General features: G+C 34.8%; 2 protein-coding genes across 3 annotated transcripts; both read right to left on the bottom strand.

Annotated features, from left to right (window-relative positions):
- Positions 1-10,672: 10,672 nt before the first annotated feature.
- On the bottom strand, positions 10,673-23,037 carry mfsd8l1 (major facilitator superfamily domain containing 8-like 1). 2 transcript variants are annotated; one of them, XM_042007269.1, is made up of 12 exons: positions 22,404-23,035; positions 20,754-20,939; positions 20,563-20,625; positions 18,799-18,918; positions 18,591-18,670; positions 18,133-18,487; positions 17,940-18,013; positions 16,794-17,007; positions 16,348-16,470; positions 16,120-16,250; positions 14,609-14,710; positions 10,673-12,216 (listed from the first exon to the last, which is right to left on the bottom strand). In XM_042007269.1, exons 1-11 carry the CDS (start codon positions 22,477-22,479, stop codon positions 14,633-14,635), a joined length of 1,500 nt encoding a protein of 499 aa, XP_041863203.1. In that variant the 5' UTR covers positions 22,480-23,035; the 3' UTR covers positions 10,673-12,216; positions 14,609-14,632. The 2 variants fall into 2 exon arrangements, with proteins under 2 accessions (XP_041863203.1, XP_041863205.1); XM_042007271.1 differs by lacking the exon at positions 14,609-14,710 and having other exon boundaries at positions 22,404-23,037.
- Positions 23,038-23,913: 876 nt separating this feature from the next.
- Positions 23,914-26,994, bottom strand: polr2h (RNA polymerase II, I and III subunit H). The gene is made up of 6 exons (XM_042006367.1): positions 26,826-26,994; positions 26,442-26,533; positions 25,414-25,497; positions 24,726-24,819; positions 24,514-24,597; positions 23,914-24,311 (listed from the first exon to the last, which is right to left on the bottom strand). Exons 2-6 carry the CDS (start codon positions 26,512-26,514, stop codon positions 24,194-24,196), a joined length of 453 nt encoding a protein of 150 aa, XP_041862301.1. The 5' UTR covers positions 26,515-26,533; positions 26,826-26,994; the 3' UTR covers positions 23,914-24,193.
- Positions 26,995-27,047: the final 53 nt, after the last annotated feature.

The following is a 27,047-nucleotide window of genomic DNA, read 5'->3' as shown; positions in this document are numbered from 1 at the left end:
GTTAAGTAATTGAGTGAAGACAAAGATTGTTTATGGATGAAATTTAAATGATAAAAACTCTAATGGAAATATTTCAAAGAATATCTGTTGCATTGTGTGTGTGTGTGTGTGTATGTATATATATAATATTTATTATTTTTATTATTATTATTATTATTATTATTATTATTATTATTATTATTATTATTATTATAACATTTAGTGCTCCATTCTTGGATCAGATGCTGTTTTTGTTTTTTTGTTTTGTTTTGTTATGTTTTTGTTTTTGTTTTTGTTTTTTTATATCAGTTTGTTTGTTTGGTTGTTGTTGTTTTTATTTGATTTTTTTTTTTTTTTTTTTTTTTTTATGCAGCATGTTGTCCAACAAATACATAAATACAGAAAAGTTGTGCGTGCATTCAAAAGTTTAGAGAACATCAAATCGAGTTCACCTTTAAAGGTTTTAGTATTTTAGGTACATTCTTTCTTCATACGAAAAGCTGAATATCCCTAACTTGAATCAAATAAGCTTGAGAAAACAACAAACAACATCAAATAAAAACAGAAATATTAAACCAAATTAAAAGTAATAAAAATTTTTAAAAAAAAATTGAAAAATCAGAATTTAAGGGACAGCTAAAAGGAAAGTTTTTAGCTGAATAACAAAGAAAAAGTTACATTTGAACACATCTAATATCACTAGGGTGTAAGGTAAAGCAAAGCAAGGTAAGTTTATTTGTACAGCACATTTCATGTAGACAATTCAAGGTGCTTTACATAAAATATTAAAAGCATTACAGTGGGTATAGGAAGCAATAACAAGTGCATTTAAATGAAAACTTTTAAAAAGAAATGAAAGGAATTAAATGAAAGAAAAATGAAAATAGACAAAATGCAAGAAATAAAGTTCCAGTGTGAGGAATTAAAATTTGCTTGATGACCTGAGCGATCTGGTTGGATCATAACGAACCAGAGGATCCTGAATGTATTTTGGTCCTAAACCATTCAGCGCTTTGTAAACTAACAGCAGGATTTTGAAGTCAATTCTTTGACGGACAGGAAGCCAGTGTAAAGATCTGAGGACTGGAGTTATATGATCTACTTTCTTGGTCTTAGTGAGGACTCGAGCAGCAGCGTTCTGGACTAACTGCAGCTGTCTGATGGATTTTTTAGACCTGTAAGGACAGTGTTACAGTAGTCTATGCTGAAGATAAATGCATGGACAAGCTTTTCTACGTCCTGCTGAGATATCAGTATTTTAACCCTTGATATTTTCTTTAAGTGAAAATAGGCTGACTTCCCAACTGTCTTAATGCAACGGCTAAAATTCAGGTGTAAGTCCATGACAACGCCCAGATTTCTGGCTTGGTTGTTAGTTTTGAACTTAGTTGTTTGAAGCTGAGTACTGACTTTTAATCTTTCTTCCTTGGCTCCAAAAACTCTTATTTCAGTTTTGTTTTCATTTAACTGGAAGTTCTGGCACATCTAAGTCAGATACCAGTGCCAGCAAGCTAGACCATAACAACTACAGGCAGTTTCATCAGCATTCAGAGGATCAGAGAAACAGTCTTCCACCAAATGACCTGAAGGGCCTGACTGGTTCACAGCTTAACCATATTAGAGCAACTTGACTGCAAGACCATGCAGGGTCTTAAAAATAACTATAGGACTGATCTGTCAAACCAAATTAGAAGTGAAGCATATATTTAATTTCTTTAGCATTTAAATTAGAGAGAAGCCACAGTATCAGTGTGTTTTTAAGATATTCCTGCAAAGTCTGACATAGTGATCAAAACAAAAGACATAATGCTCCTGGGATATAAACCTCCTTACCTTTCAGACATATCACACATATTTAAATATGATTTTACAGGTTGTAGCACTTTCATGTAAGACCAGCATCCAAAACTGAATATCTAAAAACATTTTTTTCAAATAATTAGAATTCCCACTGTTACCTACCCGTTTGTTAACAGACTTTTAGTTAACAGTTTGTTAGATAGACAAGTGTCAACAGGGCTCATACCATTGGAGGACAGATTAAAATTGTGTGCCATCAGTATAATTATGGTTACACACAGTTACTTTTCTAATTAGATTGGCTAGGAGTCATCAAGAACAAATTAATTAAATATGAAATTACCCACAGGGAGTACTACACTACGCTACAAAAAATAAAAAACACACTCAGATACAAACCATCTGTGGAATCTGCCAGAGTCCTGATTAACGTGTCGTATTTGGAGCCACACAAACTGAAAAACAATCTCTGCAAATTATTCCTACGTTTTCAATAAATTTGACAAAAACTGTCTGTAAAACTGGTCGAGTTCAGTTCCTGATGGTGAATTATTGTGGACAAGTTTTCCAGTAATTGTATGTTGGAGTTAAGTCTTTTGTTTGAAAAATGGGCATCTTTGAACAACTGAAGAATAAAGTGTACAATTTGTAAAGATAAAAAAAAAAACAGTTCCGTGTAACTGGTGTAAGACAGAGATGGATTTCCTCCGGGGACTGTGATGCATCAGGGATATAATAAAGACACTTTTAATTAAAATTGTTCTTTGGGGAATTTAGTGCCAGACAGCACAGAGGTGCTCCCTCAGTCTCCTCCTGCTTCTTTGTAAATTGCATTTTTGTAAAACTATGGTTTTCATATAATCAGCTTGTGAGATTAAACACGATTGTAGAACTGAACATAATTCAGTACTAAATAAAATGTAAGTTCAAAGCATAGATTTAATTTAATAAATGTGCTTCTAAATGTAATTTCACCCCTCATCAAACATCACCTGTGGCACCTAGAATTAGTTCAAGTTCATTAAATTTAGCTCAAATAAGACAAAATTTCAGTGTCAACTATCCATTTTGTCCCTGCAAAGTGTGACACAACCGGAAATTTCTTCCCGTATTAAATGCACTTTACTGATTGAGTAGAAATACACATGAGATAAACAACTCGGTGCACATAAAATTGTTGGATGAGGACATGGCTATAATACTTATGAATAAATAGATGAGTAAAGAGAAGTGTTTTCATTTGTTTAACTGTTTCTAAAGTGGAACATTTCTATTGTGTGTTGTTAAAAAAGCCTGACATTATAACTAAATGGCTGAACAAAAGGAGATTCTGCAAGACATCCAACTACTATAAAACTGCATAGATAAATAGTAAAGTCCACTGCCATTAACCAATAATCAGATTATTGAAGGTTTTTGATTACATTTACTTTAAAATAAGCTTTCCTAGATATATAGCTGTCACATGTCATAGGGCTTCAATCTAACATTTTACAATTGTACCAACATGTCACACATATTCAAAAGTAATTGCTGCCAGGGATCACTTTTTCTATGTTTTGTAGTATTTTTAATATTTGGTTAAATATTTTTTAAATGACCAGCCACTGTGAGATCAATTAGACAAGACAAACTGTGGAGAAAGCGCTGTAAAAAACAATGTGTGAACTCACAGATTGTCCCATTAAAAGAGTCTTTGTTTAAATAATGACTCAATTTTTCATATTGAGTTGTTGATGTACCTCAAACTATTGACTTGGCTCCTGAAACAAAACCATGATTGACCATGAAAATGATTAAGCTGAGAAGGCAGCGAATTAGAAAGTGGGGAAAATGATGGATGTATTTTTATATCCAGGTGGTTTAACCATTCATTTCTGTTTATTATGTCCATTTTTTTAAGTTTAGAGAGGTGTCATTGAAAGGCCACAACAGGGTGGTGTTATGCTGTGTAATTATGTGGCATTTGTTTTGTAAGTTAAAAAGTTAGTATTTTGTTGTTTTTTTTTGTTTGTTTGTTTGTTTGTTTTTTTCATTTGATGAGATATTATTCAGCTTAACAGTGAATTCAGTGTGTAACACAGGCCAGACTGATTGTTCTTTGACATTTCAGCTATGTCACAGAGAAGTCCAGCAACCAGACTTCTCATGGTGATGATGCAAAGCCAAAGAGGTCGCAGGTGGAAGTTGTAAGTGGGCTCGCGGGCAGGAACAAGGGGGAGAGGACGGGTAAAAGCAAAAAAAAAAAAAAAGAAGGCGTGAAGAAAAGGGGAGTCCCATGGCCAGGTCAGGAGTTCAGAGCTGGAGATTGTCACCTGCTTGCACTGGCATGCTAGCCTCCTCGTGAGCAGCAAGACCAAGGCCCAACCACCCCCGTTTTCTGTCTCCATCTCCCTCCTCCTAATTGGATTTAATGAGCGATTTAACAACACAGCACTGCCCAATCAAATCAAACTGCTACCGTGCTTAATCCCAGGTCACTCCATTGTAATACAAGCAGCTTCCAGTACCCTCCTTTCACACATCCCCTCCTTTTTCCCCCCTTCACTCTGCTGTCTCTTTCCCTTAATGTCCTGCTTGTTTAACCAAGAGCAGGCTCATAAAGCCTGGCCAAAAAGTTCCCCAACAAAGCTCACACAAAACTGGCTGTATTTGGGAAATGATGAGCTTGACAGTTTGCTGTTGAGTTAAGGGTGTGATCACACCTACAAGTCAAAAAGAATCTGACCTATTACTCTACTCTGCATGCTTTTACTTACCATAGCCTGATAGTCCAACCATCTCTCATATGCAGTTTTCATTTTTTTTTTTTTTTTTATCATTTTCCTGCAATTTTTTACACAAATAAAAAACAGGTCAGCTAATGAAATATATCCACACACTGGTTGCTTTTGAAATTTGTGTTCTCCTTTTAATGCAATGAAAAATGGCGGATTACCTCTTAGTGAAATGGTAAATTATTTTAGAGTTAAATTAATGAGCAAGGAAGCATCCATGCATTGAGAAGAAAACAATGGCAGTCACACAATGCAGTGATTCAACTGAAAGAGATTTGTCAGTGTAGGTCGGCAAAGCTGCTTCCCAACTTATATCGCCAAAAGCAGCTTAATTATTAGGTCAAAGGAGAAATGGCATGACCCCAGCAGAGCTTGGCGGAGGTTGTTAAAAGCTTCACTATGCTATTCTTATTACATTTGAGTGGCTAATGCACCATGAACAAGTAAATATGTATTACAATATTGTGATTGTTTTCCTTTTATTTCCATCTATATGCACAATAACATCTCCATCCAACAATAAGGACAGTGTGCAGTGTAATCTGAACTCCCCTTATCATATCTGGAAAATTAAACAAGTTATTTCCTGTTTTAAGTTTTGTTTGTAATTTCTTAATGTTTATAATATATTTATTTTGTGGAAATAGCCAACATTTGCTAATAAAAAATATATATTTGCAACAATCTATAATTAAACAAAAGTAGAGGAGTAGTAGTAAAAAGTTAATATATTACTTATAGGACTCATTTTATATTTTTGATTTAGATTTTATTTGATGAGACTTTTATTACATTTGAGAGAAATGCCAATCTTACCCTACTTCACTTTATCCTACCCTGCTTTGGATGCACACAGAGGAATGTGACATTCACAGTGAGCCAGTGGCAGTGATGGATTTCTTTTGTGGCCCTTACAGGGTGTGAAGTGAGCACATAGAAAATAGATAGATGGATGGATGGAGAGCAGGAATATGAGGAAAGGATGTGCTGTAAAAATCTTGTCAGCCAGGAAGCTGTCCAAGGACTCGGCATTTGATGGGCTGTGTACCCTAACCGCCTAACTACTGAATCATCACACTGTGATGGATTATTCACCAAAAAATGACCTGCAAACGCAAGGAAGACGTGTTATATTAACAAAAAACATCTCAATATTTTAGTTTATTTCATTTATTTATTTATTTAGTTTAGTTTATTATAGTTATATATTTTAGTCATTTTAGCCTAAATATTACGGCCTTAATGAAAAAAAAAAACAAAAAAAAAAACATTGCATCAATTTTAATCAAAAGTCAAAGCAGAAAAGGTAAAAGTCTTTTGTGCCATAAAGACTAGACATGAATAATTTTTTTACATACGAGGGAAATATTAGTGTATGCATTTCCACTTCTTCTCTGCTTAAAAAAATTCTAGTAGTTGCTTCAAGCCACTTGGCTAAATATGCCATTGCTGCGTCTCTTTTCATTTTGGATTCACTCTCTTTCCTGCCTCTCGTTCTCATCCACCCTCCCCAAGTTTACCCAATTCCCCCTCGGTTCAGCGGCAGGGCACTGGGTCGCAGCACTGACTTGATTTTCACACTGTTCCCTCCACAGAACGGCACATCAAGTTAATCAGGGTTAACAATTGCGGCAGGGCCTTGCTGTGCAGGACTCCCATCAGCTTAGTGTGACCTGACTTGTGTGATACAGATGGGTTAGTAATCTCTTTTCTGGGAGCACAGGCAGTGCATAAGCATAGCCTCAGCTGGTTTTGTGGCACCTGGTGAGAGGAAGTTGCAGAGTGAATACAATTAAAAATGAATGTGAATAGATTAGTAATTATGTATGCTAGTTTCCTAAGGTTAACCCATAAGAACCCGAGGTGACATATTTGTCGCATACAGTTTCTGAGACATTTTGCTTCAATTTATGGTATAAACTTTGCTCAGAATCCTGTTGAACACAATCTGATACTTGTCTTCTGTCGCCTAATAGATACCCAGAAGCAGAAAACCATATTATAATATTTTTTTATATATCACATGGTAATAAATGGTAGAAATGGAGAGGGGGGTGGGGGATTGCGGTAAAGACAATTAGTTTTCTTTTCAGGTAGTGAGAAAACTTTGAAAAGTGTAAAATGGGACTAAAGTAGTTTAAATCCCCTATGTGCTGCTCTACTTTCAGGGACCATACACTCCAAGAAAGGTCAAAAAGACCAAAGATTTACAAATCCAAAGTAAGCATTTGACGTATTAAGATCAAAGAGAGAGGCCAGAGTTTGCTAGACAAAAACTTACAGTGCTGAAACTGACAGAAGCATGGCCCAGTGGCAGAACAGAAGTCCCCGTAGCAGCTGGCTAGCTTGCACAACACAGCTGAGGTTACCCCTGCTAAACTCTATGCAGACTTGATTATTCATTCAGTTAGAAAAAGAATTACACAGCCATGCTTTCCTGATAAGACCAATGGTGAAGAAAAATTCAGCTTGTCATGCAGCCTTGGGTGACAGATTGAGTTCATTTTTCTCAAGTATTTCAATTTTTTTTTTTTTTTTTTTTTGTTTTGTTTTACATCATCAACAGGATAGAGCAAGACTCTTGACATGACCTTTCAAACAGAAGAATCTAGGCCAAAGTATGACTTAAGCATGAGTGTGTCTTGTGTTTTGCCCTTTCTTTTGGCAGACCTGTGATACAAATGCTGAAGCACTCTGGTTCTCCCATTTTTTCCAGAACCATTTTGCATTTCACATGCTGCACCTTCGAAGTGACACATGTATTATTAAAACACAATTCAAGTGCTGTCCCTGCAGGAACACTAAGTGACTTTTACACGTTTGTGTCAGTGCCATCGTTTTGATTCGACTCTGCCTGGAACATTTTCTGCAAAACATTAGGAATCCCTGACACCACAGCACAAAGTAAATATTTGATGACATTGACAACTAAAAAGTTTTACCTTGAAAGCTGTTTTCTTTGTTTATACCATAACAACTAGCTTCATGAAAGTCTTAAAAACACTTTGAAGGTATTATTCTTAAAACAAAAATAAGTCTTGTGAACAGGAAAAGGGTCTTGTAATATGTATGTGAATGGAAAAGAAAAATAAGCTATTTTGGCTAAGTGACTGTCTAGGCTGAAGACTGTGACATTTTCTTGACCGAGCCAGTTTTGAGACATATATTTATTTTAAATATGTAATTTAAAGTTACTTTGAGTGGCTGTTTGTATATATAAAACCAAACGTAAAAACAAAGGAAACAACACTACAGGTAGGACAATAGCAAGTGGCCAACATTATTTAAATTTCAGGATGTGCTTTATTTACATTCCTATAGAGAAATTATTTGTTTAAGGCTAAGCTTCAATGTCCCAAAAGCCCTAGTCATCAAATCATCATACACCATCCCATCCTAGTTTGGCGGGGGAAGGGGGAGTTGTCAGTCTGAGGGTCAACCAGTGTTAGAGCCTGGGGAGATAAAAAGATAAATAAATAAATAAAAAAAAGGGAAAAAAAGTCAACAACAAACACTGGAGTCCTACTAAACTCCACCTACCCTTGCTGCCCTCTCTAGCTGAGGTAAAATAGAGTTCACCAAAAGTTCACACATCCATTATCATAACTGCATTTGGAAGTGTTGGTCTGTGGTTGGAGACGAACGAGGAGGAGCCAGCTTGCCGAATTTACCAGAAAACTGTTATGACGTGTTTTGCACTTTCTACCCTCATATGAAGGGTCGCTGTTCGGTCAGAGTGTCGCTTCAGGCCAACTGTGTTTTGGAATTGTGTGTGTGTGAGATAGCTACCCAGAAACGGAAAAAAAAAAAACAAGCAAAATCCCAAATTATCGTTGTCACTGGCACTGTGTCGTAACATCTGGCCCACTCAACAACAAAACAGGTTCAATGAAAGTTCACAGGAGGAGGCCACGCCTTCTTTGCCGCCATGTTGCCAGGCAGACGGCGTGCAATCATGAGCTCAAAATGCTGTGTTTCCTGCTCCCTGGTGGCAAGGTCACAGCGACCCCGACGAGCCGGATCCACAAGCTCTGAGTAGAAGCTTCTAAAGGTCTTTGGATTAAAGTAGATTTTCTTTCCTAAACCGCATCAGTCTGCTGTTAATTTATTTTGCTTGTTTGTTTGTTTGTATGTTTAAATCACCAAATATTGGCATGCACTTCTCTATCAATCTTCTATTCTGTTGCATACTCATGTATGTACATACGCATATCTGTACAAACACACACACAAACACACACACACACACACACACATATATATATATATATATATATATATATATAAAATGCAGTCACTACTGAAATATTTTCTGTCTTGGGCAGAACTGGACTTACAAGTAACTAACTCTGTTTATATATATATATATATATATATATATATATATATATATATATATATATATATATATATATATATATATATCACTGCACCTAATTTATCCATCTTGAATCCAGTTTTCCAGAACTTTATTTCCTTTTTCTTTTTACCTCCATATTTATTTGTAAATTGTATATTAAAGATATTTTTGTTTTGTTTTTGGTTTTTTTCTATTTTTCACCTCAATATTTGTTAGGTGTGTCTCTGTATAAAATGGTTTTTGCATCATATAGTTAATTATATTTCATTTTATTCATTTTATTACTGCTGTAATGGTAAAGTAAGGGTCAAAAAAGTAAGTCTGATTTCATTTCTGAAAATCAGGCAGACAATTTCCTACACGTCCTCTCTGACCTGTAGCGCTGCAACAGGATCTGAAGCTTTCCTGTTTGAGTCCACTGAGGGATTAGTTCAATTTTTTATTTATTTATTATTATTATTATTATTATTATTATTAAATTATTATTATTTAAAATACTTTAATATTATGTACTGTACTGCTTGTTACATTTGTGACTGCAGTTTTTAGTTTTGTCTTAGCATTTATTCATGAAATTCTTTTAAATTATATACACACACACACACTTATTTATTTATTTAATTTGAGAATGATAATAATAATTGAGCATTACCAATATGTAAGTGGTTTCTTGGATCAAATAAACAAAATAATATCTAATTATAAACTGCAAATGTAGATTAACAGTCAATCAAGTAAGTTTAATTCAACGCAAAATCTCTTGTGCTTTAAATAATCATTCACTATCAAAGCCTATTTTAGGAAAAGTTTAGTTAAATGCTAATTAATATATAATTATAGATATTTGTAAATGATGTTATATAAAATGATTGTTATATAAAATATACCAATTTTGAAATGTGAGACATGCAAAAGATTCTTTTATTCATCTATTTTATTTTTAGTTTTTCATATTTTATTTTAATTTTTTTATATTTGCTTCCTTCAGTTAAACCCCAAAAGGGATATTTCTTTTAAATGTTCAGTTTGAGCTAAAATTATTTGGTTAAAAACAAATTTTTAAAAAATTCTTGATAATTTTATTCCTTTAATTTCAAACGTTAATAGTGGGATGACATGCATTCTTTCCCCCTTTTTCCCATGAATTTCTATATAATATTTTTAAATCCTGTTTGCTTCCATAATTACTGGCACACACACACGTGTTCCCTCTTGGGTGGATGATAAAATACAAGTCAGCCATGGAAATTTAATATCTTACATTAAAAATAAAAAAAGAAAAAGAAAGTCTCAGCCTATCATGATGTTTTTTGTGGGGTTTTTTCTGTTTATAATCAAAGTACAATAGCAAAAGGTACAACACACACTCCCAAGCAGCATTTAGTTAAAATTGTTCTCTAAACCGATTTGTTTGCAATCACAGGACTGTGCATCAAAAAGACACAATTGTGTGTGACAGACTTGTCAGTAAAGCTTAATATCGCCATGTGTTGTAACAGTGTTCTTGACTGGCTGAGGTCACATGCACACACACCACATGCTGGCTTAAAAGATAATAAGGATGACAAAGACTAAGAGCGCCCACATGTGTGGAAAACATGCATTACAACCACAGTCTAACAACTGGGAACAATAAGAAATATGTACGTTGCAAAGCAGGAAGCATTTCATTATTCTGCACAAAAAATAAACAGCAGATCAGAAAACTTTTGTTGGGATTGACTGGATGTTTTTTTTATTATTATTTATTTATTTATTTATTTTATTTTACTAAATTCCAGCATTTGTAAAAAAAAAAAAAAAAAAATTGTTGTTTCACAGTAAACACCAAAAGTAAAACGAAACATTTTTTAAACACAGCTGTGTTTATCTAAGTATAAGCTTAATAAGCAGATATATAAATAAAATATTCCCTGGGATTGTATGTTAAATGTGGATGAAGTGGAATCCCTCTGACAGCTCCAGAACATTCCCATTAAAAAGTATCAGCTTCTTACATAATAAAATAAAATAAATAACAATATATTCTTCCATAAATCATGTCATTAACTTTTTTTTTTTAACTTTTTTAAAAGTGCACTGCTATTCAAATGATTTGAATAAAGATATAAAGCCTTTGAAAGTTTTATGTTTGATTTAAATAACATGCAGGAGTAAATGAAATTGACATTAATAGGAAGTGCAATGGGGACAATGTACAGTTTTATTGTTTGCCAGTTAGTTTTAATGTGTCATTAGTCATTTTTAATCTATTATTTAATGTTACATTTATAAATAAGCATGTGCCCTTTAAATCTATATCTACACTTCATTTGGATTTTACATTTGGACAGTTCTTTGTTTTTCTTTGGGTAATAGTCTGGCATTTAGAGGCTCTTTTACATGTTTTGATGGGACACAGTTTATATACTCCTCCACCTTTTTAAATAAATCAATGGAAACACACACACACACACACACACACACACACACAAAATGACTCCAAATACAAAACAGTCCCTTTGATTATTACAAAGAAGCAACCAATATTATTATTATTATTATTATTATTATTATTATTATTATTATGTTCTCATTTATAAAATATATAAAAAATATATAGAAGATCTCTGGTGTGAAAAAACTGTGATAGAATGAATAAAACAAAACAAAAAATATATGGACTTAAAAGAATTTAAATTACATCACAACAGACCTTTATAGCTATACATAAATATTTAGAGAGCACATTAAAAAAATCTTTCTGGACTCTCTTATCAGTTAAAACTTATTTTGTATTAGTGTTAGCAATTTGCAGAGGACAGCCTGATCCCACATAATGATCAGAGGTCATCAGGAAATTAGTCATTTACAAATCACACAGTTAAACATTTTAATGAATAAATACAGCATTCACATAAGAATAAAAACACAATATTTATCATCATTAAAAAGAAAACTAAAGATACTTATTATTGCAGGTCAAATTCACTTCTAAATACTTTAAAATGTTTAGCATTTAATTTAATCTCAGTAACTATTAGGCACATTCATTCCTCAAGAGTGCATGTCATTCTGCATGTGCTTAAACAAACAGTAGCTTGTATAATTGTGGGTATCTTCGGTGGAGGCAAATTTCATCTAATACTTTAACATGCATTGTCAGTAGGTTTCTATATTTCCATGGGAAATATGATGTATAATCTGCATCTGTCCTTTTACCAAACAGCTGACTAGAGCAAGATGTAGTCAGGAGCTGGTTGCATGACGTCTGGTCCCATTAAAGACTGGAGATGCAGAAAAGGAAACTCCCACTGTGCTCTGACAAAGAGAGAATAAATAAGTAAATAAATTTTTTGAAAAATCTCAAATTAATATGGAGCTTCAACATAAATGCAGTATTTCATCCGTAGGCAAACAAATGCATTTAAAACATTTATATCTTTTTAAAAAGCACATGTAGATACAAATAAAACAACATTTTGGCACCTCTGGTCAAATTTGCTGATACTGTTAATAGCCAAATGGATAAAAGATTACCTACTTTATGTTTTTTTTTAATACATATGTACTACATGACGTGACGTGGGAGGAGGCGATTTGTGGAACTGGGTGACTGTGTCTCATCATGTTTGGACATTGCTTGTGGTGTCCCCCAGGGGTCAGTGTTGGGCCCTAAAATTTTCCTTTTGTACATTAATGATCTATATAGTATTTCTAAGATATTGCATTTTGTGTTGTTTGCTGATGATACAAATATTTTTTTTTCTGGGGACAATTTACAAAAATTACAGAAGGATGTCACAATAGAAATGAACACACTAAAGAAATGGTTTGACAGAAACAGGCTCATCATTAAATCTGAGTAAGACTAAAATAATGCTGTTTGGTAATAATGCAAATAATATGCCGTTATTAATAACAAAAGACAGAGTGGAAATTGAGAGAGTGCATGAAATAAAATTTTTAGGGGTAATCATAGATGACAAACTCAACTGGAAATCACATAGAAAACACATTTAAACTAAAGTCTCAGGAAGTTTTGCAATAATAAGCGAAGCTAAGAACTTCCTGGATCAGAAATCGCTCCATACTCTTTACTGGTCCCTAGTCTTACCATACTTACAATACTGTGCTGAGGTATGGGGAAACAACTACAAAAACTCATTACAGCCGCTGACTATTATTCAAAAAGGAGCAATACGGATAATTCATAACGTTGGTTATCGAGAACACACAAACTCATTCTTCTTTCAGTCAAAATGACTAAAATTTACTGATATTGTGAAATATCAAACAATCCAAATAATGTTCAAAGCTAAAAAATAATCTATTACCAAGAAATATACTAAAATTATTCACTGTTGATGAGGGAAATTATAATTTAAGGGGGGAAATTAACTTTAATATTTCCTTAATCTGGACAATCAGGAAAGGTTTTTGTGTTTCCGTCATTGGGGTGAGACTATGGAACAGGGTCACTATGGATTTGAAGCAGTGTCCAACCATTAAACAATTTAAATTGAAATACAAAGACACTATTTTCCAACGGTATGGGGATGAGGAATGTGTTGAGTAGTACTAACTGTTATGAGGATATTACGCTTGTGTTTATTTTTCTTTACTGGGTACGGATACGAGTATCTATGACTGTGTGTATGTAAGTGCGTATGTTTACACTGAATATGGCTGTAGTATGTGTGAATAAAATTTTCGTTTTTAAGTCATTATGCAACTAATAATATCAGGTTAGCTTCTGGACAGGCCTAAATCAGGAGGTTATCATGTTTATTATTTAAAGAGAAGGGGAGTTTGTAAGTTATACTTCTTCTCACTCCCTTTCGAATATGTATTTGTTATATTTGTATGCTGGATTTTTTTTTTTTTTTTTTTTTGCTTTTTATGCTTATTCGAAATATTCAAAATGAAACAATAAACAATTCAATTCAATACATAAAAACTTCAACATACAAACTATTTTTTTTATCTGTAGTCCCAGTTAGATGGCATAAAGCAAATATAGAAATACTGACAAAGTCAACGAACTGTACAATACTCTAATATCTGACAATATGTTTGATTTCCACATGAAAAGAGGATATATTTCTTTTTTTAAATCACATTTCCTCAAATAACCATTTCATTATTTCAATCTTTGACATTTACAAAAAATAAATAAATAAAAAACAAGTTAAGTTTTTCAGCCTGGCAAAGCAAAGCATTTGGTTATTTAAAACCCAAATCATGCAATCATATTTCATATTAAGCTTTTGTAAACCATCCTCCAGCACTTGTTTTAGAGATAACATAATGTGTCTTGCATGTGCTGTTTTTTTTCTAGGTCTGTTTAAAGATTTCTGATGATGTTTAGGTTGAAAAGACCACTGTAAAATTTCAGCTTAAACCTCCTGTTGACTGGGAATTAGGTTTTAAAAAGTGGGGAAATGCTTCTAGATAAATCAATGTTATTTGTGAAGCACTTTTCAACTCAAAGTATTTTACAAAATAATGCACACATAAAAATAAAAGCAATACTGATTAACTAAATGCAGCAAATGATCACACAGCCTTATACCTGCACATTAAGCAGAAAGAAAAATTTTTGTTTTTGTTTCGAATTTTGATGTTATAGTATTTATAAAACTTTTAAATAAGCATCAGCTGGCCTGTAAACCGTAAAAAAGCAAAAGATAACTCATCAAAGCTACTATACCTCCGAAGGTTACCTCAAGCAGGTTTAATCACAGCTGTCTGAACTGTCCACTTGCCCTGCTGCCGGTTCCACCAGCCGCCTGTACGAGAAGGCCAGCATCATCTGAACAGGGTGCAAATAATTGATCTGAATTAATGGGGATTATTATGTGCTCTGAAAGGCCAGACAAATAACTGGTGGCTACTTTTCAATATTTCCTCTTTTTTTCTGTGTATAGTTTATAATCAATGCCAGTATCAGTTAGCTGTATGACCCCTGACCTGTTTTTCTCTCAAATACATTACCAGGCAAAAGTTTGGATACACTTGCCCATTAAATCCAATGCACATTTAAATGCAAAGCTACTTAATCAAGAAGTAAAAGAACTAAACAGCAATATTTATACTCAGCTGCTTAAGCAAAGATACAGCTGGAGTGAATTACTTGTTAAACTTTAAAATTTTTTTTAATGTGAACTGTGTGATGCCGCGAGCAACAAAAAGATCCTACCTCAGAGCAGCCAGCAGTAGACCGAGAAGAATACTTATATACAACATCCATGTTTTACTTTCTTCCTTGTCAGTGACAGTAGAAGCATTTGGTTGCTGTGCCATCGTTTGGTTACGCTTCATTAAAAGCATCACAACTATTTTATTATTCTTGTTTGTTCCCTAATTTGAGAGGAGCTGCAGGCTATAGAAGTCAGCTCACATCTCACTTTCCTTACAAAAAGCCTCTTTTCACGGTCTGTTTGTTTACTTTTTGTTCCACAAAGATTGCTAATGCTTAAAAGTATACATACCATCTTTTGGGCTCCATACACACTACTACAATGGATTTAAAATTAAATGAACAAGATGGGCATTAACTGCAGACTTTCATCTTTAATTTGAGGGTATTAACTTCAGGTGAATGGAGTAGGAATTACAAAAGTTTCTATACCCAAATTTCCCTGAGGGCTCTCCGAAGGGATTAATAAAGTATTTCTATTCTATATGTGCCTCCCACTTAAAAACAAAAAACACTGCCCTACTTGAAACTGAAGTGAGATGCACATTCACACAAATTATAGTTCATCTTCACGAAGTGGAAATGCGTCTTCAACAGTGGAAAATTGGAGTGTGCTACTTTTAACCATAAAAGCATCCTGCCAAACTGATGGTTGTAAATGGGGTAATGAAATAATAAATAAATTAAATAAATGGTAACCAACCATAGAGAAGTATTTGGAGCCGCTAGGATAACACAACATTTAAAAATATGGAATTAGTTCTATGTAAAGCTCCACTCCATTTTACATTTGTAGAGATACAGAAGTTGACCATATCACAGCTACCTTCTTATCAGTACCTCAGTAAAATTAAAAATAATAATAATAATAATAAATATGCCTAATCAAAGCTAGAATGACAAACTGACTTTTAATTTTCACATGTTCTTTAGTCTGTAACAGCTGGTTCTAGCTGATAAAATTCCACTCTGACTTGGTCAAATTTATATATAAATATTTAGATTTTTTTCTTTCCACATACCGTTAGCAGTACTAGCAGTGCAACCATCACTCCCATCATTATGTACATATTCTCAGTAAGACCACCGGCCCACAGAGGGCCCAGGATGGTCGCCAGTCCCCCCACTGAGCGACGCACTCCCTGACTGAAACCTACAGAGAAAAGCATATGTTAGTGACAATTTTTTTCTAAAAATCATCCTGAGTCTCTAGTGAAAATACTTGTCCACTAGGTGGTGCTGTTTCTCACCTTGAGTTTTCTCTGCTGTTACTTTGGAAAAGAGCGACACCTGAGCCACAGCTACAAATGGTAAACCCAAAACCTGCAGAAATACACCGATGATGAACTCTGTCAGCTGCCATGAAAAGCCACCTACAGAAAAAAACAACAAAGAGTTAGAAAAGAGGTACATAATGTACTGCGAGAATACACACGCTACAAATGAATTATACAGACTAAGTTTTTCTGATGATGCTTTTAGTTTATTTACCAACCTGCTGGACAAAATGCAGATTTAATCTAGATTTAAATATTCTCGTTGCTTAACAATATTCAGGTAACTACAGCACAAGTTTAACTTAATTTATCTGCATATAATGTACTTTCTAGACCTAAACTGTGTCTCAGAAGAGAGTCTCCATTACTGTTTGTGCAATAAAGAAAAATGAAAAAAGAAAAAATTCAGTCCATCTGACCTTGTGGGTTAGTCAGGAATATGAGGCACCAAATACAGGAGATGTTGCAGATGGTCAGACCAATGGCAAGGACCACCCGCTCTGCAACATGGCGGCTCAGCCAGCGTACAAACAGGAATCCAGAGATCACCACCACACCACCGAGACAGTACATCACACTGTTCTCCAGTTCCCCGAAGTTGAAATATTTCTGGGTCAGGGGAGTCACCATTGTCTGCAGAGATAATGAGTGAAAGTAAGTCACACTATATTGGGTAATTTCATTTTAAATCCTCAAGGGCAAAAATGTTTGTTAACCATTTAGAATTACATGGACTTCTGAGGGGACTACTATCCCAGACAACAATCCAAACACATACAAACATAAAATCATTGGAGAGTACTCTTCCTATAAATAAAAGAAAACCAATTTTATTAAGAAAGATAGTGGTTATCTTGTGTGTGTTGTGTGTGGAAGAAATTTTACTTATTATGCTCTATAGATAATATTATAATCACACCTATAATTACTTCCTTTACTATATTCATTTATAAATCATATTTACTCTGATTGTAACTATATTACACTTTTTTACATTGTACATTTTTACTCATCATGCTTTAATTTCCTTTTAAGGTTTATTCTCTTCATATACATGCTCTGTTAAAAGTTCACTACGAGGGTAAAGATGACCTTTATCTGGTCCTGCCCCAGACCCTTAATCAGACTGGTTCTGGTGGAGACACAACTATGTGAGGTTGTTTTGACGCCAGCTCTTGGAGTTGTGTGTCCACCCAAGGTCTTCAGGAAGGAGGATTCTTTCTACAGAAATGTATAACTATTGTTTTTCCTTTTGCCTCCCCAGAGTCTCTCAGAGTCGACTTCACGCGAGTCGAGACGACCACTCTCAATTACTTGCAAGTAATTCTGTATTCAATAATTCTCCTGTAGTAAACTTTTTTTTATACTTTTACTTATTCCAGATTCTTGGTAATTTTTCTACAACATGTGTCTGTTATTGTGACTTATGATGTGAAACAGTTTCATAAATCCAAAGGATTTTAATGTCAAGTTTGTGGCAGCTGCACAAAGAGAACTTGTTTTGAGATTCTTGAGATTTATATCTATGTGCAAGTGGATGTTTCTGTCACCGAGTCTTTAATCACCTCCAGTGCTGTCTGATTAAAAAGGGTAATGAACTGAGCAGCCAGCAGCACAACCACCTCCTCTCTGAGGTACTCTGGTACAAAGAGAGAAGCAAAAAAAGAAAAAGTCAGAGATCAACAGCAGAATGATGAAGAAGATTAAAAACAATGTACTTGGTAAGTTAAAGTGGCACAGATACTGTCAGACACCTACCTCTGGATAAGCTGGAATTTTTGAAGAATCTGAAGCCCTTATGGTTTTGTGGTTTTGCCGGAGACAGAGGTGGAGAAGTATGATTCAGTGAAGTGTTGGAGGTAAATGATGCATGGTGCTTGCATGAGCTGGATGTCACCACCACTGAGCCATAGGACCCCACCAGCTCCTGGGACCCCATAAGTGGTTTTGCCTCTTCATCACCTTCTTCCTCATCTTCCCCAAACACTTGTACATCATCTTCTCTACTGTGTGCCAAGCTATCATTAGTCTTTCTCCTTTCAAGAGGTGGGAGATCCCAGTACATAAAGACCACCGCCAGTTGTAGGAGAATCCACAGCAGACACATAAACAACTGGAAAGGGTAGAAGAGCAAAGGAAGAGTAAGGTAACAGTCTTTCTTTTGTGGGGAAAAGAAGGCTGAAATACTGTAAACAAAGCGAAGTTTTAATCCTTACCCCTGGTGCAGTATATTTATTAACCACAAAAGAACCAAGGCGGAAATCACACAACCTTAGAAAGATGTTAAATGCTGGACCTGTGTGAACACAAAGTTAATATAAAAGTATAATCTTGTCATACATGGTTAGGGTAAAAAGCAGAAAAAACACAGTGTAAATAATAGTGTCTTTAATATTGGTGATCAGAAAGCAAAGAAGCACAAACCAATCAGAAGACCAGCTTGACGACATGCCATGACTGCAGCAAAAACAGTGGCCCGGTCCTCCGGAGCAGTACTTCTGGTCAGAAAGCCAAAGATGGATGAGCCAGCACCCGCACCAAGACCTAAAAATGTCATCACCATGCAAGAGATGTTTGGTATTTTTATCCCAACAGCAATTGACATTTGAGGGAGAAGTTTAGTTTTCTTTTTTCACTTAGAAGCTCAAACTGTTAAGCTGACTGAAAACGAGATGGAAAGGACTCCCAAAAAAGAAAATAAAGAGCTTACATTCATCTCACACCAATGAGGATCTGAGAGAAAGTAACATTTACAAAAGCTAAATCTAAATTTCAGGACATATCACTGTGCTACGAGTAGAACTTGGGAATTTAAGGGTTTTATTGGGAGTTATAGTGCAGTGGTTCCCAACCTAGTGTCCCTGGACCCCAAGGGGGTCCCCCAAAAAGCAAAGGGGGTCCCCGAGACTTTGACTGTTCAGAACCAGTGTGATTTAAATTAAGTCCATGTCCATTTAGAGATGAGTTGAGGTGCATTTGCTTCAGTATTTTTTTTTATCATTTGGGTGTTTCATTCACATAGAACCAGTGTTTTGGGAACCCGAAAACAGTAACTTCGCACCATTTTATTAAGGAGACATGTCTAAAAAATGCCACAGTGTAGATGATTCGTCTTTATTTTGAAAAAAAAAAGTAAGATTATATGTTGATGATTACTTTAACTTTGATTTTATCAAAAGAAACAACTCAGCCAGAACAAATCATTTATGGTGAGAAGCAGCTAATGAAAGCATAAAACCAAGCATGGTTTCATCATGGGGAGGTCAGGGGGTGCACAGCTTTTTGGAAGTGGCATAAGGGGGTCCTCGGGGAAAAAAGGTTGGGAACCATTGCTCTAGTATTCCTACACCAAAATAGATCCTAGATACATTTTTTTAAATTTGGTCAAAATTTTCATACAAACTAAGTATTATGATAAGAACATGCTGTTTACAACTAATTTTGCAGCATGCAAGCATATTTATATAAATTACCCATAATGCAATGCGGTAGTGAAACTATTTGTAGCTCAACTGTAATTTCAACAATTGTTCAATTGCCTCCCTTTCTTAGGCATAATATATATTTTTATTACTTTGCCTGTTTGGCACATTTGTGAATGGAGATTTATTGCTAAGAGTTACTATGGTAACACCCCTAAATAGCAACAAGGCTCTCAGGTCACATGACAGTACAAGTTACATCCAAAGAGATGTGCAGTACCATTTATTTATTTGGTTTTTAAAGATACCATATAGTTAATAGTATGATGATCACGGAGAGGATTGTGTGGAATTTTGATGGCAGGAATTTATCAGTGTTTCCAAGCCACGGACCCAATAAAACTAAAATATGGGTATACAAGTGCCGTCAGATAGAAGCAGCATTTCACTTCTAAATGTTTTACAAATGTTTGGGAGCTCCTGGAAATATAAAATGTAAAGAACATGTTGTAATCTAACCATGTTCTTCCATTTTGTGTACATTTTTTGGTATGTTAACCCTTTTGCTCTTTATAGTTTTACCAGTTTTTATTTGTTTATTATTATTATTATTATTATTATTAATCACCATTCTGGTCAGTTCTTGTTATTTCTAATCATGTTTATAATTGATTTTACTTGTTCTTTGTAAGACAAATGTATTATATCACCATTCAAAATGCCTTAATGACTAGAAATGCCGTTTTTACTGAAAACATAAGCTTACCTGCTACCAGTCTACTTGACAGTAAGAGCCACTTGGAGTAGCCCATGAAGTACATTAAATTACCTGGACAGTGGGAAAAAAAGAAAAAAAAGTTACTTGGGAAACTCAAAAACCACTTCCAAACTGACGGAGACAGTCCCAACTGCTGACAAACGCAGTGAGTATAAAATTTGGGGAAAGTGTGAACTCACCAACTATTTCAAAAAGGTTGGAGAGCAAAATGATCTTCTTTGTGGTTTGTGTTCTGTCAGACCAGTGGCCAAACAGTGGTCCCGACAGGAGGCCGCTCAGACTGAATGCTGACAAGACCAAACCCAGGAAGTAAGGAGCTGCATCCAAAATCTGCAGATACCTCCATATTGTGGGTAATATAACAGCTGAGAAGAAAGAGAGGAGGAGAATTCACATTATCAGCATTCAGTTGTGAAAAAAAAAAATGCAGGTCTAATAAAACACAAGACAGAATAACGGATTTTGGACATTTCACACTCGTGTTCTGAATTGAATGAACATTTACAAACAAGGTGAGTTGAGGGTGAAACAAGTGATTGGTTGATTTAATTATCTTGCAACATTAAATCTTATCATGTTACGTTGTACTCAGGGAGCCACTTTAACACAGTGAAGTTAATGTTTTGCTACAGTGGTGCTTCTTCCTCCCCATCAGTCCTTCCATCTAGCCCCAAACAAATACAATCCAAACTCAATAGCGGGGTCAGATGACACACAATAAGGCTTGCTCTCATGGAATTCCAGTGGAAATGATCACAAAAATTCCTTTGTCATCAGGGAAATGCTATTGTGTCATCACCCAGACACTGTGTGAAAGCAATAAAACTTCAAATTAACCTAACTTAATGCAGTCATCATTGGCAAAATGGTGAGATGAACTGTTATTTATTTATTTGCAGAAAGGTTGTGAAGCATTTTTGTTAAGTAAAAAATTGTAAAAAGTTTTACTTTACTGTGGGTTTTCTTAAATCAATCCAGTGTACAGACTGTACATCCAGCCTGGAAAATGTAAATACAACAACTTAATATTGAGTTAAATGTTCTTCTGGTACAATCTGGGCAGAATGGTTTGACTTTATTGGTATTTTGGCAGAGAGCAAATGTTTGATTTAAGCTCACGTTGGTTCTATTACTAACAATTTTTATTCTAATTTGTTAATTTATTTATTAGTTAGGACTTTGGCATGACAATTCCAAAAGCTCAAATTTACCCAGCTTAATTAATTCCACAACCAGCAATGTATTAAATGTATTGTGGGGCATTGCTCTTTTTGAAGACGGGCTGAAGGTTTGAAGAATTCTGAGATAGTCCTCTTTCATTACATAATCCCCTTCATGCAGCCCCAGGAGCATTATGCTTTCATGACAGTGTTTGCACAGAACAAAAAAATGTTTGACCCAAACTTTAATATTGTCCATCAAACACTGATGAGCTTTGAATCTATTGTTGGAAATGCTTTTGAGGGGGATTCTGACTTGTGTAAATCTTCTATCCTTCTTTTATAATCAGATTTGGACTGAGCAATTCGAGTTTCCCTCTGGACTGTGTTATGCAAAAGGTTAATGTTGGAATAGATAATCTCAACTGTGATTGAGTAAGTTAAAAGACATGTTTAAATTATTTTTAATTATTAACTAAACAATCTATGAACTACGTGTTTAAGGTTGAAAACCCACATACATATTTTTAAGATATAGCCTACCTAATATAAAACGGCTTATCATTGAATATGCACTGTTCTCATGACAATACCATTTCAAATGTAGGTGTTTTAAGGTGATTAAATCACCACCTAAGGATGAGACAGTCGATAAGCGTGACATCTTACCATATTCCACACCGCTCAGAAGAAAAATTAGTCCAATGGTGAAGAATGTCAGTTTCTTTTTACGTCGATTATCCATCTTGTTTGACAACTGCAATCTTTTTTTCTTTGTCTTGATCGCATTTATTCCTCAAGACCCAATTTTTATCTTTAAACAAAACTCCGCTGGCATAATCCCTGGTTCAACGCTTCCAATTAAGAGGCGAAGCAGATGCTAAACATATCAGTAGCCGGTGGAAGTAAGCTTTAAGTAGGGATGCATTTTTCTCTTTTTAGTATCAGCCAGAATTGAGCATGACGATCCCTCAGATTCGTCCAGTCTTTTAAATTCCCGGTGCAGGCTGAGCTTGTTGCAGACAAGCCGGTATATTCAAGCAAACAGCATTCAACCACTCAGAGGTGTGTGAATGAAGGGCTTCTTCACAACCTACATCACTTCCGGTGGTCTAAACTTAGCTGACCATAGATAGACGTTATGCGTGCTAGTCTACTTGTGTTCTTTTGCAACCTCATCTGTTGAGGCCTAAGGTCGTTTCTCCTACGCTTAGAATGTACTTGTGTACTTGCTAGTATGGACTTGTCAGAAGTACAAGCAGTTTCTCAATATGCGGATCTACCTGTCTGTTCTTGGGTTCTTCTGAAACGCCTTCAGTTACGGTCCGTGTCTCCTAAGTCAACAGAGATCTACCAGCGGTTAAAATCACCATAACTCACTGAATTTTCAACGGATTTTCAAGCCGTTTGGTTAATGTCAGAGATTTATTTATAATACAACTATAATAAATGTATTTATAATACAAAATGAGATTTTTTTTATTTAATTACTTAATGATGTTGATAGTGATATGAAAAAAACTGATAAATAATAATATATATATATATATATATATATATATAATATGTAAATAAATAAAAAGCATAAAAATTTTAAATAATAAAGGAATGAGTTAAATCTTCCGTGTAGTTCGTGCTTGACTGTCACAGTTCAGTCCATATAGAGATTCAATACACCAACCATGGGGGAAGCCAATTGGCATTTAATGACTAAATAAATTACTGAAAGAAAAAGAAAACTACAAAGTCAGGCATACCTATCGAACTCTGCATCACAGCGTTCAATTCAAATTTTGTTTCTGGTGTGAAAGTTGGCCTCGGCATATGGATATTTCTAATAAAATGTCATATTCAGCTAATATTCTGCACTGTCAGTACATTCCATGTGTATTTAAAGCTTTTCATGCACTTCTCAGGAGTTTGTATGAGTCACTGGTAGTTTGCTTCCACATCTTGTGACATCCATTAGCATCTACTTTGGGAGGCCTGTTTTGTGCACAAAAACTGCTTCTTTGTCCATAATTCAATTTTCTCTCCCGTGAATGTTCACATTTTAATTTGCTGGCATCTAGTTTTCAGCAGCATGGTTGCTAATAAAGTCCAAACGGTGAGCTGCAACTGAAATATAAATCCCATTTCCAAAAAAATGAGAAGTTTTCTGAGATAATCTTGGGAGTCATTTTGTATAAAAAGACATCTTTATTTACAGTTTGCAAGGTTGCAGCAATTTTTATGCATCAAGGTCTTTAGTCTCTTATCTGTCTCCTTGGTGGAACCACTGTCAATCAACCAACAGGAAAAATACAGACATACTCTTAAGAGTCTGTGTATTCCGTCTTTAAGCTGCTCATACGCTCCAGACTTAGTAACATGAAGTTTTTTGGTATCCAGTTTACTATGACTTTGATGTCAACTGTGACAGTGGTAGAAACCAGGTGAGTGGGTGAGGACACTGAGGTTTAGAAAGCCAGCTTCTTCATGAGCAGGTAGACCCTGGAGTCCACTTCAAAACCGTGAAGGTTGTTGGCATCTCCCTGCAGCCTCATGAGAAGGCCTCCATAAGACACATAGGCAGAGCTGAAAGGCCAATATCAATGATATTTAGACAAACACAAATAAATTGGATGTATAGCTTCAAAAAGTAATTATCAAATTACAAAAGTGTTGCCTCATTTTCATATGAACTTCGTCTAAAAACTTTACACTTAGTAAATGACTTTTCATTCAAACTTTAAGTGAGTGTTTGCAAAATACTATGTGATCATGATAATTTACTTACAGACGTGTGGCAGCTTCTGTTGAAGTCTCATCACCTTCAATCTTGTAGACCTTTCCGTACATCACATAGTCAAACTGGTCAGCTCTAAATAACATGAAGAGCACAGCTTTCAATCAGAAAAAAATATACTGTGTGACCTTAGGTAGTAAAATGAACATATTCACAAAACAGCAACCATCAACAGTATTATCATGCACAAAATCGTGTCTTACCTAGATGGCCGATCATCTTGAGGATTATACTCCCCATCATCTGGTGTTCCGTCTTCATATAAAGTGCTGGCAATCACCAGTCTGAACTTGTCGCCTTAATTAAACAGACAATAAAAGTATGAACATATTGGATGTATCATATTATTGTACAACACTGGCTCAACTTTTGATGCAAGATTCCGTTTACTTTCATCTACATCCAGTTAGAACAACTTAGCAATAATACATAGCCAACCTTACAAGTTGCCCAATCCCAATTCTTCCCCTTCTCACTACCATCCCTTCATTTTGTAGAAACAAGGTGCCTCTTGGATTTTAGGGTTAAAGAAATATTTCTTATCAAGGATTTTGATCTTTTTGTATGGCTAGATGAACATTACTACTACCACTACTTGATCTCCAAAAAAACGCATCTTTCTGTTGAGTAAAACTGAGGAATAGGTCCATGTTATAGACAGAACAAAGGGGAAAATTAAGGAATTAGGATTGGGCCTAAGTGTATTAAAAAAATAAAAAAATATATAATTATTTTGAGCAAAAAGAAGATTGCTTTACTTTTAAAAGGACATGTTACAAAGAAAATTATGGAGTATTCTATTATAGAGATATTGTATGCAAGACAGATTAATATTAACATTAAACTTAAACTAAACAATAACACTTATTAACAAAATGGTTACTGTGTTACCAAGATCAACAGGATAAATCTGAATGTTCACATCCAAGATGAGGTCCATCTTGAAGGATTCACTTTCACAATGTAGACGAGACACTGCAGCAAACAGAATAATGTGGATTAGATGTTGTACAGTTTTCCATTTTGGAAACATAATAACCAAGTGTACACTAATCAGACAAAAACTTAAAAAACACCAGCTAATATTGAGTATGCCCCTCTTCTTCTTCGTGTGAAACAGATGCGATCACATTCAAGGGAAAGGGAATGAAATTTTTGAGAGGGTTTGATCTGTAACAATATTCTTTGAGTGTGTCAAAGTGAACTTGAATCCTAGGACCCATGTTTTTTTTTTCTGCAGACATTAATTTTCATTCACCTCACTTATTCACTAGTTATGTAAATATTGTGAATAATTGCTGCAATATACATAACACACATATATTACAGGAATGGCAAAAATGAACACTGATGACAAGTTTCAGTAAACTCATGCTTCAGAGTAAACTGTGGTCTACTGCAGTGTTTCTCAAACTTTTCGAGCCATGATCCCCAAGATAACATACGTTGGTGTGCACGACCCCTCACGACACGACTTAGTGGTTAATTGTGTGATGTATAAAATGGGTCATCCTGCAGCCATCCTAAGGCCAGACATCTGTCTGAATCTTCATAAACAAGGAGAAAAAAGTGTCTTTTGGTGGTTCAGCGCTGGGACAAAGCACCTACATGCCCCAAACCAAGCTTCTCTCACTGAGATAATGTCAAATTTTAATATAGCATTTGTACAATCTTTGTTGTTTATGTGTTAAAGTGTTAAAAATTAAGGTTCTAATTTCAAATATTAATCTCTTCATTAATGGGTTAATTTTGACAGCCCTGGTAAAAATCTCAAATTTATTTGATAAATGTAGGCTTTTTTTTTTTTTTTAATTATCTGGCAACCCTTGAAATAATCTCCCAACCCCTATGGGGGTCCCCAGCCCCAGTTTAAGAACCACTGGTCTAGTGTAATGTTTATTATATTACATCTTACAAACCTCTGTCAAACTTCTTGCCATCTGGATCTATGTCTTTTACATCAAAGATATCTTCAAACAGAATTCCAGCCATCTCTGCTCAAGTGGATGAACTTGTGATGGAAACAAAGAAAAGCATAACGCTAGTGTCATTTGATTTGAGGACTTTAGACAGTTGACAACATACTCTAATAAAACAATCAAGATAAATAGTACAAACTGAGATCAAAGAAAAACAATACAAAGACAGCGCAACATAAAAAATAAAAATAAATTAATTTAAAAAAAGTCTTCATAGCGTTCTTAAATCAGGGATTTTGTCATATCACTACAACTTTAGCAGTGTCTCTTATCCGGGCTAGCTGTTAGCTTTAACGTGCTACCTACATTATTTCCCATGCTTACCTGCAATTATCTTTTAATATTATATTATATACAAAAGCCGTCAAATTCAAAGAGTTTTCTCCGGACACAATTAAACGTTAAGTATAAGCTATAGATTTGTTATTGTTTTATGAATTCATTCATTACTATCTGAAACAAACTGTACCGCGCAAGAACAATGTGCTCAACCTTTGACACCAAAACTACTTCCGGTTGAAGATTGAAATTTGAAAATTTGCATTT

The sequence above is a fragment of the Melanotaenia boesemani genome, chromosome 14 (assembly GCF_017639745.1).
Source record: "Melanotaenia boesemani isolate fMelBoe1 chromosome 14, fMelBoe1.pri, whole genome shotgun sequence".
Lineage (NCBI taxonomy): Eukaryota > Metazoa > Chordata > Actinopteri > Atheriniformes > Melanotaeniidae > Melanotaenia > Melanotaenia boesemani.
The sequence above is the reverse complement of the archived record's forward strand: the minus strand, read 5'-3'. Positions and strand labels throughout refer to the sequence as shown.

What these genes read in the sequence shown, in the direction of transcription:
- mfsd8l1 (XM_042007269.1), bottom strand. Translation starts at nt 22,479, where the DNA reads ATGGATAATCGACGTAAAAAGAAACTGACATTCTTCACCATTGGACTA. An exon ending in TTAATCAGACAGCACTGGAG is followed by an intron (nt 17,008 to 17,939) that starts GTGATTAAAGAC and finishes TTATCTCTGCAG; the next exon opens with ACAATGGTGACTCCCCTGAC. An exon ending in ATTCCTGACTAACCCACAAG is followed by an intron (nt 16,471 to 16,793) that starts GTCAGATGGACT and finishes TTTTTTCTGTAG; the next exon opens with GTGGCTTTTCATGGCAGCTG.
- polr2h (XM_042006367.1), bottom strand. Translation starts at nt 26,514, where the DNA reads ATGGCTGGAATTCTGTTTGAAGATATCTTTGATGTAAAAGACATAGAT. An exon ending in TGGCAAGAAGTTTGACAGAG is followed by an intron (nt 25,498 to 26,441) that starts GTTTGTAAGATG and finishes TGTTTGCTGCAG; the next exon opens with TGTCTCGTCTACATTGTGAA. An exon ending in GATTTATCCTGTTGATCTTG is followed by an intron (nt 24,820 to 25,413) that starts GTAACACAGTAA and finishes TGTTTAATTAAG; the next exon opens with GCGACAAGTTCAGACTGGTG.